The 15,549-nt window shown below is 43.9% G+C and overlaps 1 protein-coding gene across 5 annotated transcripts in view; it reads left to right on the forward strand.

The window, feature by feature from the left end:
• DOCK1 (dedicator of cytokinesis 1) overlaps positions 1–15,549 on the forward strand; it is a 260,361-nt gene that overhangs the window by 139,486 nt on the left and 105,326 nt on the right. For all 5 annotated transcript variants that reach the window (XM_040071170.2, XM_040071172.2, XM_040071171.2 and 2 more), the window contains exons 28-29: positions 5,577–5,678; positions 10,394–10,488. In XM_040071170.2, the coding sequence (XP_039927104.1) occupies positions 5,577–5,678; positions 10,394–10,488 (197 nt within the window). The remainder of the gene's footprint in view (positions 1–5,576; positions 5,679–10,393; positions 10,489–15,549) is intronic.

Consider the following 15,549-nt stretch of genomic DNA (forward strand, 5'->3'; position numbering starts at 1 on the left):
CATGCTGGGTTTTGTAATACCTTTATAATATAAATTACATAAAATGTATTATTGAAGTGAGCAAACTTGTCTGCAGACAAATCGGATTTTACGTTTTCACACGGCAAAAAGATGAAATTTGGGACATTTTAAAGTTGGATTTTTATCTTGTGAGTCTGTAACTGGTGACAATTTAATGAGTGGCTTCTAGAATTGATAACAATTGATTTTTAGGCCTTTATTTGTGCTGATATAGAGAGAATACAAGTTGTAAGCAGAGAGAAAAAATCATTTTTTTAATCTTTACAAACTCTCTGGGAATGGTGAGGGACTTAAATCCTTTCCAACGCAGTAAATTCTGTGGAAATGTTCTGATAGCCAAAATGTAGTAAATTAATTCAAGTGATTTTGTTTGGATTTTTTTTTTTTTTATTATATATTCATCCATTTATTTTTTTAGTTGTGCAGTCTTTTAAGGCCACATAAGGGAAATTTAATGGAAAAAATAAATGGAATTTAGGCTTTTTCATCTATTCCTGACCGTGGTAACAGGGACATTTTAATGAGACATCACTTAGCTGAGTGTAGGTTTGATTTCTCTTGATTTTCTCACTCTACATAAAGAGCTTAATATTTCAATTTAAATATTTCACTGGGAGAAAATGGACAAGCCTGTTTAAAACAGGATCTTTTAACCCTGAGGGAGAAGAGTGTTGGCATGTGTGGTCTCTCCTGCAGGGAATTCTCTTCTCATTCTGGAATTTCTCAGTGTTAATGTTACATGTGGGGATTATTTAAAACTAAAATTTCCCTTCTTGTGTCTGTACCAGAGCCATTTGAACATTGAGTGTTTTATTTTAAAGGTGATCTAGGAAAATAAGTAATTTTGGAGCATTCCTGTGCTTCTTGAAGTTTTCCTGCAGAACTGACTTTTACAGAAGTTGGAAGTTATTTCACAGTTTGGAATTGCACATTCATTGTTTTTTAATATCAAATGTGTTTCTAAATAACCAGGCATCCTTTCCAAAGGAAGAAAAGAGATTCTTTGGTGTTGGGTTTAGGTTTGTTTTCTTTTAATGGACCGGAATTTTCACTCATCCTGTTTGGGAGCTGGATCTGGCTTCCCTTTGGACAGACCTGTGGGTGTCCTGGATCCCGTGATTTTGCTTTGGGAATGCTGCAGTCATAGAGGAGAGCCATCAAGGAATCATCAAGGTTGGAAAACCTCTCTAAGATCATGGAGTCCAACCATTCCCAACACTGCCCCATGTCCCCAGGTGCCACCACATCCACATGGATTTTAAATCCCTGTAGGGATGGGGACTCCAAACCTCCCTGGGCAGCTGTGCCAGGGCTGGACAAATCTTTCCATGAAGGAATTTTCCCAAATCTCCCCCCTGAGCCTCCCCTGGCCCAGGCTGAGGCCGTTCCCTCTCCTCCTGTCCCTGTTCCTGGGAGCAGAGCCCGACCCCCCCGGCTGTCCCCTCCTGTCAGGGAGCTGTGCAGAGCCACAAGGTTCCCCCTGAGCCTCCTTTTCTCCAGGCTCAGCCTCTTTCCAGCTCCCTCAGGAATTCTCCAGCCCCTTCCCAGCTCTGTTCCTTCCCTGGACATGCTCCAGCCCCTCTGTGTCCCTCTCATCCTGAAGGACCCAAAGTGACCCCAGGATCTGAGGTCGCTCAGCAGTGCCAGCGCAGGGTACAGTTCGTGCTGCCCGTGGTCACACAATTCCTGCTCCAGTGCTGTGCCAGCGGCCTGTGGCTCACCTGGGCACACTTGGGCTCAGCTGGGCTCACCTGGGCTCACCTCTGCACACTTGGGCTCAGCTGGGCTCACTTCTGCTCACCTGGGCTCACGTCTGCTCACCTGGGCTCATTCCAACCCCTCAGCACCCCCAGGGCTTTTCCCACTGGGCACTTCCTGCCCCACTGGCCCAGGTGACCCTCAGTGACCCTGCTTTGGGAAGGGACAATCCAGGGGAGCCAGGAATTGTAGAACTTGCTGGCAGAACACTTCTCTGGTGGATATTCTTTAATTATCTTCCTCCCTGTGTGACCACCTCATTTCTGAGCTTTGCAATAGGGAAAGGCTTCCAGGGTAAACCCTGCCACTGTTTCAGTGAGTAAATAGCTGATAAATGCTCAGGACAATGGAAAATCCTTGCAGGACCGGCTGGGTAAACACAGCTTTGCAATTATTCCTATGGTTCAAATTGAAATTGATTTTTTTAGAGAATTAGGTAGTTTGGCTTTTTTTCCTGCGTATTGCTTCCAGTGCTGTAGATGATGACAGTGATCTCCAAATACAACTAAAGATTAAAAATCAACTTAAGATTGAAATCTAATCATGTTGTTAGCTATTGCTAACTGGGTAGTAGAGCATATTAAAAGCACCTAGAGTTCAAATATTGCCTCTAAATAATTACAAACCTTTATTAGCATTGTAATTAAGAGTGTGCTGGCTGCAAGTGATACCTCACAAAGAAGATGGTGACTGGTAGTTGTACTTTCCTCCTAATATTAAATAGATTTTCCTTCCTGGCAGGGCCTTGAACAGTGGTTTGCAGGTGGGGATCTGCAGGTAAATGTTGGAGCAGGGATGTGTGTGTGTGATGCAGTGTTGGCTTCAAGGAACAATTTTGTATCAGTTTTTTTTATTATTTTTTTTTTGCTTTTATTAGCAAGATAAACACCAAGATGAGCATGAATGATTATTTTCTGCAGGGAAACAGGAAGAAGTGTTGATAACTGCTGAAAGACCCTCAGCCAGTCTGCTCAGCACTGCTTTAGGGGCTCAGTCTGAGCTGAAATGACAAAATCTAACAAGTTTCTGTCATTTTAACTAAAACCTACAGCACTACAGAATCCCCTCCTGTGTGTGTGTTCCATTTCTATTTGCTTATTGTTTCTTTTCCTGTATTTATTTTTAACTCCAGCAGGCATGCCAGGTTTTTAACCAACTCTCCTGGTGGCATTTCCACACTTGCACGTGGACACAGAGAGTTTCACTGGCAGACACTCAGCTTTGTTGTTCCTTTCTGATTCCCACCGTGCTAATTAAGAAGCTCTTCTTGTGTAATTGTCCCTCCCTTCAGTGCCACGTCGTTGATGCTGGCTAGGGATGCTCAGAGCAGCTCTCCCAGGGGTTGTCAGGGTGTCAGAGGGATGGAGGATGGAACAGGGATCACCAGTAGATGCAGAGCAGATGATGAGCAAATTTATCCACACCTCTGGCTGCTCCTGCATGGAAAAATTAATATTGAAACGTGTTTGGAAGTTTGATAGTTGATCCAAACCCATGGGAGTACTCACCTGGAGAGGAGAAAGCTCCAGGGAGAGCTCAGAGTCCCTGCCAGGGCCCAAAGGGGCTCCAGGAGAGCTGGAGAGGGACTGGGGACAAGGGATGGAGGGGCAGGACACAGGGAATGGATTCCACTGCCAGGGGGCAGGGATGGATGGGATTTGGGCAGGAACTGTTCCCTGGGAGGGTGGGGAGGGGCTGGGCTGGAATTCCCAGAGCAGCTGTGGCTGCCCCTGGATCCCTGGCAGTGCCCAAGGCCAAGTTGGACACTGGGGCTTGGAGCATCCTGGGACAGTGGGAGGTGTCCCTGCCATGGCAGGTGTGGAATGGGATGAGCTTTGTGGTCTGTTCCAACCCTATATCCTTCTGGGATTCTATGATTTGGGTTTTTTTGTTGTTTTTTTTTTTTTCATATCAGTTTGCCTGGAGAAGTTCCTCAGGTATGAAATCCCTCTTTTAACTCTTGCAGCCTTGTGTATTAAGTTAAATTACCCCCCAAACGGGTCAGTAAACAAAAAAATGCCCCTTAATTATCATCCAGTTTGAGCACTGAGTTTGTTGGAGGGAAGCAGAGCTTGGTCACCTGAAAAGGGCTGGATTTGCCAGCATGGGGTTCATGTGGATCAAACTAAAACCAGATTGATGTCTTTGCCAAGCAATCGTCTTGGAGGACATTGAAGTGCCTGTGAAAAGGTACCGTGGGTAAAACGAGGTTTGTGCCGGCTCTCCTGAGCCAGCCACAGAGCTGGGACGGGCTGAGCTCCATCTGCAGCCTAAGCTGAGGCAGCCAAGGTAAAAAATGTGTAATTCTGCCTGTGCTGGCACATCACTGTGACTGGTGGCATCCTTAGAGGAGATGGGAGGGAATGTGGGCCTTGGAATGTTTCCTTGTGGGCATGAGCCCGGCGTTTGCTGTGGCAGGAGCTCGTTAGGCGCTGTTTTGACAATTAATGTTTGCATTTTTGAGACGGTCCCGGCTTATTTCCATTTCATGGCAGGAAACATTGTCTTTATGGAGCCCCAGCTTCAGTTCTTGTCAGGGGTTGTTGGGAAGCTCTTTTGATGTCGCAGAGCAGCAGCTCAGGTGGCCTTTCCTTCCATATTCATGGAGTTTGCAGGTGCCACAGAGCTCCCATCAGGTTCCTCAGCATCTTCTGGAAAAGTATTCCCACAGTATTCCCACATGGACAAAATCAGTCCTGTGGTAGTTTAGATCTCAGCTCCATTGCAGGAGAAAAGCGAATTCCAGGAGTGCTGGTGAGGTGGAATTTGGGGATTAACCTATGTATAAGAGGGCTCAGGTGACCCGGCATCATTTCGGGTTTAGTCTCAATTACTTGGACTGATGTGGAAATAAAGGTTTTAAATTGAAATTAATGCTGATCTTAAAGGTAACAGTAAAGGCTTTGTGCCTCTATGGAGAGAAAATTCCTGAGTGTTCTTCTGGGCTGTGGCGCGGGATAACCTGGAAAACAGCACAGAAAGGGAGGATTTGCAATTTTATCAAACCGTAGAAAGAATCACTGCTTTTCTAAGTCATTCTGCTGGGGTTTTTACCAATTTTTAATGTTTTTCCTCCTGCATTAAAGACCAGAAAAGATGTGGACATCATTAACGGGCTTTTAGCAGATAGAGAGGGAGGATGGACAAGAAGCTCCCATTTTTGGGATTTTACTTCATCTGGGAGCCTTGGGAATGGGTTGGATTGTTACTGCAACACTTTCACGCAGCAGAAGGAAAAACTAAACTTTCTTTTGGTCACTTTTTACTCTTTCTGTGGTTTCAGAGAGATCTGGATGGTGCTGCTCTTCTGGTTTTATGGAATTTCCTGGATTTTGGTGGTGTTTTTTTAAGCATCACTGTATCTGAAAGGTGAAATGAAAACTTGGGGTTGGTTTAGCTGGAGTGCTCCGAATGATAATTTTGAAAAGATTTCTTCCTTAAGCAGAATATTGAGTTTCCAAATGCAAATGCTGATCTTGGGGGATATTTTTAGGTGTGCTGTTTATTACCTTGCAGAGACTTTAACGTCTGAGCAATTTTTAGATGAAGAATGTGTCACAAAAGCTTCAGTGATAAACCCATGAGATTGGAAATTGGAAACTTTTCGAGATGGGTGGTTTTTTGGGGTTTTTTTTTTGTTTCCTTGACAGAATTTTGCATATGCATGAATGAATTTTAATGCTAGAATTATCCCCACTGCATTCTGTGGTTGACTCCAGCAATATTATGTTTTGATAGCCAGTATTGTGTTGCATTATCCTAAATAATGGATTCCTTTGCTTTGCTTTTTTTGCCAGGGGAGTTTCGTGGCCTGCATGACAGCCATCCTGAGGCAAATGGAGGATTATCACTATGCCCATTTAATCAAGACTTTTGGCAAGATGAGGTCGGATGTTGTGGTGAGTTTCATTTGTTTCATCTCTTCATAAGATGCCTCGCTTTTTGTTTGGGTTTTTTTCATGTTACTGGTCATTAAATGCACTTGTGAGATGTGAACAAAATGCGTTTGGCATTGCAGATTCAATATAAAATAATTATTTAGGCGCTGTGACACTCACAGGAGTTACAGCTGGAGCTGTTCAGTGTTTTAAAACATGAGACAGTGGATTGAAGGCGGTTAAAAGAAAGCAGTAAAAAATAGTGGTGATGAGACATTACAAAAATCTGGTAAGGAAAGAAGAAAAAGAATATAAAAAAAGCTTTCTTAGGAAAGGAACTTACAGCGTTAAACCTTCCAAATGTCCTGATTTCATTTCTTGAAGTAGCTTCTACTTAAGAGATCTGCTCGCTTTCCCTTTTCCCTTTTATGCAAAACACTTTCACCTTAAAGATGCCCTTAGTTGTTAAATAAGCAATAATAATTGAAATTTGTCTTCTCAGAGTTGTTGGGTAGCCTGGCTGAGGCAGCAACCCAAGTTAATTAAAGCGTAATAGAAGGGAGTTTATAGCTGAGGAGATAACTCTGTAATGAGCTGAAAGTGCCGCTGCCACACGGCCAGGCAGCCTGGGAGGGGACACCCAACCCCAGCCATCAGCCGTGTCCCATCCCCACTGGGATGCTCCAGGCAGCTTCCACCTGGGTTTTAATCCTTCTTCAGCTTCTCTTCGTCCTTCCAGCCCCACCAGAACAACGCCAGGACTTTGTTTTGTGTCATTTTTGTTTGAAGTTCCCAGTTTTTCCTGAATTTGTGGTGTTCTTCTTTCTGCCCCTGCTGGGCAAGGTGGGAGCTCTTTGTCCTGTTCCAGATTTCAGGTGCTGAAGCCTCTTTTTTCACCTGCTCTGGCATCTGTAAAGCTCAGAGCTGTTGTTTTGAGAAGGGGAAGGCAAAGTCCAGCTGCAAATTGCTGGAAATGGGATCACTGCATGGAAAGGGCTGGGCCTCCTTTGGGATCTTGGAGCATTCACGTGGATGGGCACCAAGAGCAGAACGTTCTCAGACTAAGTGCAGATAATGGGCTGAAAAGTGGTTGTAGCAAAGAGAAGAGAAAAGAAAGTCAGGGTCTTTCTTTTGTGTAATTTTAATGTTTGGACTTCCCAATATGTCTTGAATTTGTTTTATTCTTCTTTCTGCCCATGCTGGGCAAGGTTTGAGCTCTTTGTCCTGTTCCAAATTCCAGGTGCTGGAGCCTCTTTTTGCTCCTGGCCTGGCATCTCTAAAGCTCAGGGCTGATTTTAAATAATACTTGTTAAGGTGTGGAGGTTTAATGGCAGAGCATTGTTAATCCTGTGAGAAAAGGAAACTACAGGGAGTAAACTACATTTTCTGTTTATTTTTTTTTTTTTTCATTTTAAAGGTTTTTCCACTTCTTTAACCCAACGATTTTTTTGTTCCACTCTCATTTGACTCACCCAGTAGAACTGAAATCCAGGAGTCTTTGCTTTTAAACTCAGAGCTGGAGGTGAAAACTGCACCTCCTGTTGCAGAGGATTCAGTTTAATCACAAAGCAGTGGTTTAGAACCGAGACTAAATTCAGCCTGGCAGAAATGAAAAAGCTTTTCCTTAAAAAATAAAGAGGCAAGAAAAAGGGAAAACTTAAGCTGTGGTTTCTTTCTCACGACTGGAGACCCTTAAATCTTCCCTCAGCCTCTGCTCTTGCTCAAGCAGGAGTTGGGAGCTCAGGGCTGGAAGTGCTGGAGGGAACTTTATGGTCTGTGTTAGGTAGGTGGCAGGTTTAGATTATTATAATGGTCATATTTGGCCTCAAAAGTCCATGAAAGGATGAGATGGAGTGCAATAAAACCAGTCTTTTACCTGTCTGCAGAACAGAGAGTTTAGATTTATTAAGGGATGTCTGTTCAAAGAAGAATTTCTTGCTTTAAGATCCCTTCCAGCCCAAACTCTGCTGTGATTGTGTAAAATCAAAATCTGTGATTCCGCTGTCATCCTGAGATGAAACATTATCCGACATCAGGGAGGTTGTTTCCGGGACTAACTGATTTTTTTTTTTTTTTTCCTCTTTTTACCTGGTAAAAAATATTTTTATTTGAGCCACGTGTGGTTTAGTTGACAAAAAATGCCTGGTAATGTTCTACCATGTGGAGAATCTCAGGCTGAGCTCAGGCTGTTTCCTTTCCATCAGTGGATGGGAATTTTGTAGGGGTCTTACCTGCTGTTAATTCTATTTCCTATTAAATAAGATTTGTATTTGTAGTTGGAGAGAGAGCAGGAGTTGTAACCTTTCTTCCTTTAGTACAGGTTTTTATGTTCAGAAATATTGTCCTGCTTCCAGTTATACTAAAAATAAGCAGCCTTTTCTTGTCCTGGTGGCTCCCCTCTCTTCCCAGCCCCTCAAAACCCCTGAGTTTTCCTCATAAAATGAGGTTAATTCATCCAAACCATTTGCTTTTCAATGAGAACAATAAAATGGAAAAAAAGCGCAATATTATGAATACATAAACCCCAGGTGAGCATCAGGAGCCTTTTATTTGATCAATAATTAGCTCCGTTGTTACAGAGCATTATTTAAAGTACCTGGGTGAGTGTGAGGTTATTAAAATGGAGATACCAGGGGATGGAAATGCAGAGCTGAATCAGCAAAGTAGGTCAGAACCCCCAGGCTCAGGAAAGAACCAAATCATCAACAACGGAATTCTTTCACCAAAACACAGGAAAAACGAGCAGGGAAATCTGCAGTTTGAGCTCTGAAATGAAGGCAGGTTTTCCTGAGCTGGAGGAGAAGCTCTGGGATGGGTGTGGCTGTTCCCAGTGGTGACATCTGAACCTGGAGCAGCTCCAGACTTGCTGTCCATCCTGTTCATGCCAAAGCATCAGGATTTGGTTCCTTGGGCACGGTGGTGGTCTCCAGGGGTTGGATTTGATGGTCCTGGGGGTCTTTTATCACTTTAAAGTTCTGGGATTCTGTGATCCTGGTTGATGTTGTGTGGTAAAATAACAGAGGAGCTCTTTTACCAGGAATATTCTGCACATGGAGTTTCCAGATTCCCAGAATAGCTGGGGTTGGAAGGGATCTCTGGAAATCACCCAGTCCAAGCCCCTGCCAGGGCAGGGTCCAGGTGGGTCTGGAATGACTCCAGAGGAGGGGGATTTCACATTGCTTTGTGAAATAGGAAACATGAGAGAGAGAGAACATTGACCAGGGCCTGGAGGGACAGGACACAGGGAATAGCTCCCAGTGCCAGAGGGCAGGGCTGGATGGGATATTGGGCAGGAATTGTTCCCTGAGGGTGTCAGGCCCTGGCACAGGGTGCCCAGAGCAGCTGTGGCTGCCCCTGGATCCCTGGCAGTGCCCAAGGCCAGGTTGGACATTGGGGCTGGAGCAGCCTGGGACAGTGGAAGGTGTGGAACAAGATGAGCTTTAAGGTCCTTCCCACCCAAACCAGGGATTTTGGGATTCTTAATCTCCAAGCCGTGTCCTCAGGATCTCTGTAGCTCCCTGAATCCACTGACGGGAAATTTCTGAGCCAGGAAAATGTTTGAACAGAGCAGTGGATTAAAAGATAAATCTGCTGAAGGTCCTGGCTCTCAGACCTGAAGAAAAACTGATGGGAGCAGAGACTTCAGATTGGTTTCTCGCTGAAAAGGTTACACAGGAACCAGTCTTAGTTAAAAGTCCAGTCAATGGAACATATTGGGGATTTTTTTTGTAGGCATTTGACATTTTAAAGATAGAGCAGATAAATACCATTACTGAGAAACTGTATCAAAGGGAAGATATTCTAACCTTGGAATAAAAGTCCATTTTTATCTCTGTCTGAAGTGGATCAAGGACTTTCTGCATGAAGCTTTTTCCCCTTTATCTTTTTTGCAGCATTTGATATTACTGAAATTGTTAGATGGCAATTACAGATTCCCAAATTGTAGGAGATGATTTACATTGTAAAGTACACAAAGTTTCTGGTCCAAAGAATTGTTTGTTTATAGCTGTGTGGAAATAAATTGCTTTATGCTGTTAAATTAACTTGTTCTTGGGCAGGTTTTCACTTGCAGAAGCAATTCCTGCTGCTCCCTTTGGGGAGGGTCCCTCCCAGTTTTGGGATGTCCAACCCATTTTTGTCCTCTGCCCCAGGTGGGGGTGATGATTTGAGCTGGAACGTGTTCTCATTTTAATACATAAATAATCTCCATTTCTGGAGAATATCCATGAAGGGAGGGATTATTCATCACCTGACTCCAGGGAGTATTTTTAGTGCAATCATAAGAGTAAATAAATATTTAGCTTTGTGTTTTTTCCCCCTCTTTCCATGAACCAGTGTGCTTTTATCAACTTCCCAGGAGTGTGTCATGACAGGTGTGTCATAATCCATGAAGGATCTGGGAGATTTTGTCCATAGTATGGAAAAACTATGATGGTTTTTCCATTAGAAACTCCTTTTGGATAACTGGTGAACCAGTGCTTGGCCTTGATGAATCCCATGTGTTGCTTAAATGTGGGATTATTGTTATAATTTCTGAAATGGAATTATTGTAGGATTGATGGGCATCATGTACAAATGTGCTTGAGTAGGATTTAGGTGAGTTTTTTTATGAAAAACAGCTTTTTTTTTGAGGAAGCAGAGCACAAAGACCCCTTTGGGGCACAGTCATTAATAACCACCACCACCCCTTGGAGTTCTTTGGTCCGGTTTTCTCCATCTGTTGTCTGTTTTTTTAGGATTTCCTGATGGAAACGTTCATCATGTTCAAGAACCTCATCGGGAAGAACGTCTATCCCTTCGACTGGGTGATCATGAACATGATGCAGAACAAGTGAGTAGAGAGGGAAAAGCTCCGGAGCTTTGGCGAGCCGGCGGCTCCGGCTTTGCTCCGGCACAACGGGGTTGCTTGGAAACAGCAACCACCAGGCTGCAGCCAGCCTGCCCTGCCCTGCCTTCTCCTCCTTCTCTGATGCAGAGAATTAGTGAGAAATTGGCTCTGGAGGAGCGTTTTAGTGGCCTGGTTTAGGGCTCTTGGAGTCCACCAAAAATTAGCGTCAGTCTGAGGAACCTGGATTTTGGAGCCAACTGCAGGTGCAGTAAAATTCTATCCATGTCTTATAATAATTGAGTTTATTCTGTGGAGGATGAATTGCATGTTTTGCATATGACCTCGAATTAGGTGGTGTTGTATGGGGTTGTATGTCTAGGAATGATTTCACTGGTGCTGCAAGAAAGAATTAAAAAAGCTTCTAAATCCAAATTCTGCCACCGCAGTAATGTAGAGAGAGACTGAAAGTGTTCCTAATGCTCATTTTTTTTCCTCAATAATTGCAGCTCTGTCATTATTTAGCATTCCTTTGTGCAGTGTTTTATGCTGGTGACATTTTATTAAGTGTGTCAAATGCTTTTATGTGTACTGAGATGAAAGTATAAGGGAAAAACATTATATTTACCAGTTGCCTGGAGAAATCTCTTCTGCATTTACTGGAAGCTACTATGGCTGTAAAGTTGTCAGCGTTTCCTTATATAAAATCCTGAACCACAGCTCCTGCTCTCCATATAAAAATGCACCATAACTTTAATCTTGGCTTCTGAAGTCTCCTTAACTCCCTAGTAAAATCCATCCTGAATAAATAGGAGTCAGGAGACTGAGCCATCTTTGGGTTCTTCCTGCTGGTCTGGAATGCTTGGGAAACACCTGGTGTTTGAAACAAGGAGCACTTAGAGCGCTGATGAGGAACATCTGAAGCCTTTTGGATTTATTCTTTTTTTTATTAATTTTGAAACTGGTTTTGCTTCAGCAACTCCGGGTGCCTTGGGAGCTGGAGGTGTTGGGAAACCTTCCCAGCGTGTTTCTCCTGTGCTGGGGTTCCTGAAGTTCAGGAATTGAAACAGGGTTGGGAAGGTTTGTGTTTGGACATTCTTACTGCCTTAACTGGCGTTGATGAGTGCAGACAGGGCAGTTCCAGTGTGGGCAGCATTGCAGGGAGTTCCTGTGGCAGCCCAGCACAGGAGGGACAATGAGCTCATGAACACGATCCAGAGGAGGCCGTGGAGCCTCTCCCAGGGCTGGAGCCCCTCTCTGGGACAGGCTGAGAGAGCTGGGGGTGCTCACCTGGAGAGGAGAAGCTCCAGGGAGAGCTCAGAGCCCCTGCCAGGGCTTAAAGGGGCTCCAGGAGAGCTGGAGAGGGACTGGGGACAAGGGATGGGGGGACAGGACACAGGGAATGGCTCTGAGCTGACAGTGGGGATATTAGGGATAAATTTTTCCCTGTGAGGGTGTTGAGGCCCTGGCACAGGGTGCCCAGAGCAGCTGTGGCTGCCCCTGGATCCCTGGCAGTGCCCAAGGCCAGGTTGGACACTGGGACTTGGAGCAGCCTGGGACAGTGGGAGGTGTTCCTGCTGTGGCAGAGGTGGCACTGGGTGGGATTTAAGGCCCATTCCCGCCCAAACCAGTCTGGAATTGTGTTCTCTTCACGTTATTGCCAGGTGACCTCTCAGTGTTCACCTGGGTGGGGATTTCACCTTGGGTTTTATTTGGCACTGTGAAGTTCTAGCCGTACAAATGAGGGAGCAAAGGTACAAAAAGAACCTTTCCCTGCCAATGTTTTTTTTCCTTAAAGCACAAAGGGATCCTTCCCCCAGGCAGTTCCTCATGGAAAATTTGGAGCAATACAAAGCACGATGGTTCACAGTTAGGACAGAGGCTTGGAATTTTTATCCTTAAAAATAGTCTTGTCTTTATCTCATGCTGAACATGAAGTCCTGAGGAAGCAGAAATGGGATATGTTGATGAGCTTTGATTCTTCGTGGTTCTCCTCAGTGCCTGTCGAATATCTGAGTAGTATTTAAAGTTAAAACCAAAAACATTTCCCAGTCTTTTTGGCGTTGAGGAATACCTTCAGATGTCCTAAGGGGAGTTGTTCATCCCTAATTCCCTCATTCTTTCATTCCCATTGCACCAGCTCATTTGGAAATGCTTCTCAATTGATTTCCGTGCTTTTCATTTTTCCTGTTGACATTAACATGGTTTCCAGACCCAGAAAGCTGCATTGTAAAATACCTTGTTTTGTCCATCTGCTCCATTTATTTCCACCCTTATGAAGTTTTATGGAAGAAAACCAGATGAAATTTAAGAACAGATTCTGTCTTTTAAAGCTGTGGCGTCCCCTCCATAGAAATAACTCTGAACGTGCAATTTTGTGTCATTTTTGAAAGCACCTCCTTGGGCAGTTTCTGTGCCATCAGCCAAATCAAGGGAACTAAATTTTAAATGTATCCACAATTTCATTTGTTTCCTGCATGGAATGTATCTGGTAGTGTGAAACAATGGGAAAAAGAATAAAAATAGCTGGAAAATCGAGCTCTAATTCCTCTTTTAGACCAGTCCTTTAGGAGGTTTCTCCTAAAGCTCCTCTCCATGCAGTGCTTTGCTTCCAGATTAAAATACTCTGGATAAAGCAGTGGCTTCAAATATTCTGGGTGAGATAAAATTGTAGCCATGGGGGAAGAGGGGAAGTGAAGAAATGCATGTGAACGACTGGTTTACAGGGAATATTTGCAAATATAAGTTTAGTTCAAATTAAGTATTTTGTTGACCTTCACTAGTGGGATAAATACATAGAAATATATATAAGAGATTATATATATAAAATTTTTGAACACTCAGTAATAGTGACAGAAATCACTCTGAAAACTTTGCCTGCCTGTTTTTGGTGCAGTGCATGAGAACATCCGGGTCCTGTCTCCTTCCTGCCTGCCAGTCTTGCTGTGCCAGGTTCAGGATCACATCCCGAGTTCAGGATCACATCCCATGCCTTTGTTCCACCACCACAGGGAGTCACGCTGTGTTCCCACCTGTCATGCCAAAATGAACACAAGGAATCTTCATATCTAACAAGATAATTCTTCCCTTTGTTGTAAAGCAAAAGAATTATCTTCCTTTTTTATTTACTGACTTGTCTAAGGTAGCAAAATGCTCATTTAAGCAAAGCTGTCTGTGGTTCAGAGCCCAAGGTTTTGGCGTTAGCAGTTTGATGGAATTGCCGCCATCCATGGTGTGGCCAAGGTGACATTGGTTTTCAAGTGGCTGATCAGCATTTTGGGGATAAAATAATTCATTTTGGGGGGAAAAGAGGAGAATATTCAGACTGATGCAGTGACTTTTCCTTTCACTTCCAAGTTTTGGTCCAGATCAGCCCCTGGTTTACTGCAAACAACAATATCCAAGGAAAGGAGATGGAAAAATCCACTGAGGGATGACAGAGAGGGATAAGGAACCATTAAATGCACTTTTTGCAACAGTTCCTTGTTAGGAGGAGCTGGAAACATCTTATAATTCCTTGTAGAATACTTGTCCACCTTTAAATTCCAGCTGCTGTAGGGTTTGTCCCTACATTTCAGGAAGAATTATTCCTATTCTAGCCATAATATCTGTATTTCATAGTTTTAAGCAATCTGGGTGTTTTTCTGTGTTTCTGGATGGGGCTGGGAAGTGCTTTGGAGGCATCTCCAGGAAAACACACGCGAGGAGTTGGAACTGTAAAAGCAGTTCCAAAAAAAGGCAGGGATTTTGTCTCGTTTCCATTTCCCCCCATCGAAACCATGTTTTGAAATGCTTCCGAAATGTTTTAGAAATTGTTTTTAACTTTTGTCAGAAGCTGACAAGCTAAACTTAGGTTCCTCCTAAACACGTAACTCAGAACATGAAAGCAATTCCTCCCTATGGTTCCGTAAATGAAAATAATTTAGTCTTTGGTCTTACTTTTGGCATTTGAGACAATTCAGTTCCTTTGGTAAGACCTTATGATATATTAATTTGTAGCTGCTACTTTCATCTGCAGCTGTGCCAGTGGAAGCTGAGTTGCCTATGAAAAAGGAATGTGATGTTTGCTGTTCTATTTTTTGTTTTTAATGTCCACATTTACATAAAATACCTGTTTGTTTTGCCTTTTGAAGTTGGAGAGGAAGGGATGAGATGCTCTCTGTGAAAATGAGGTTTCTTTGGTTTTGTGGTTTTGTTTTTTTTTTCTTCCCCAGAGGAAATAGAGCTGGCCTGGGGAGGGAATCTGGAGGGTGTTACCTGTTGTGTCAGGGAGGGTTAGGTTGGATACCAGGAGAAGATTCTTCCCAAGGGATGGTTGGACACTGGAAAAGCTCCCCAGGGAATTGTCACAGCCCCAGACTCTGCTCAGAAAGAATAGAAATGTTCCTGCATTATGCCCCCTCTTCCCAGCGCAAATCCCAACCACCACCCCACACCTTCCATGAAGAAAATGCCCTCAACCCCACCCAAACCCACCCCACCAGCCCAGAATCTCAATGAATTTCCTGTGTGAAAAGCCAAAACAAATTTAAAAAGCCTTGCAAAGAGGAGGACAAAGGATGGAGGAGATGCTCCAGATAAGCATGCCCTGGAATGTTTATTTTTGGAGCTTCCAGGGAAATGCAGGCAGTTCGGCTGCCTGGTTGTCATAGCAGTACCTGTCAGATCCGTGCTGTGCTCTCAGAATTACCTCCAGTGATGTTTGTGACCGTCCATCAGCAGTGGGCAAGCCCTGACGTGCGTCAGGAACCGCAGCAACTTCCGTGGAACTCTGAGCCTTCAGAAGCTTCAGCGGCCTCTGAGTTTATCCCTCCTGACAAGGCACCCAAAGCCAAACTAAAATCGGGGTTTAGCCTATGGAAATCTGGCTTAATTGCCATATTCTGCTGGGTTCGAGGCAGGCTTATGGAAACAAAAGCAGGATGGTTTTAATAAATGTATGAAAATAGGCTCTTTGCACTTACATAATTGACCAGTCAAGTTGCATCCATCAGATGAGTGCAAGTGCAAATGCTCTTATTTAAAATCCATCCCAAGCTCCTGCTGGATCAGGGGTGGTTTTCATAA

Source organism: Hirundo rustica, chromosome 8, assembly GCF_015227805.2.
Source record: "Hirundo rustica isolate bHirRus1 chromosome 8, bHirRus1.pri.v3, whole genome shotgun sequence".
Taxonomy (NCBI): domain Eukaryota; kingdom Metazoa; phylum Chordata; class Aves; order Passeriformes; family Hirundinidae; genus Hirundo; species Hirundo rustica.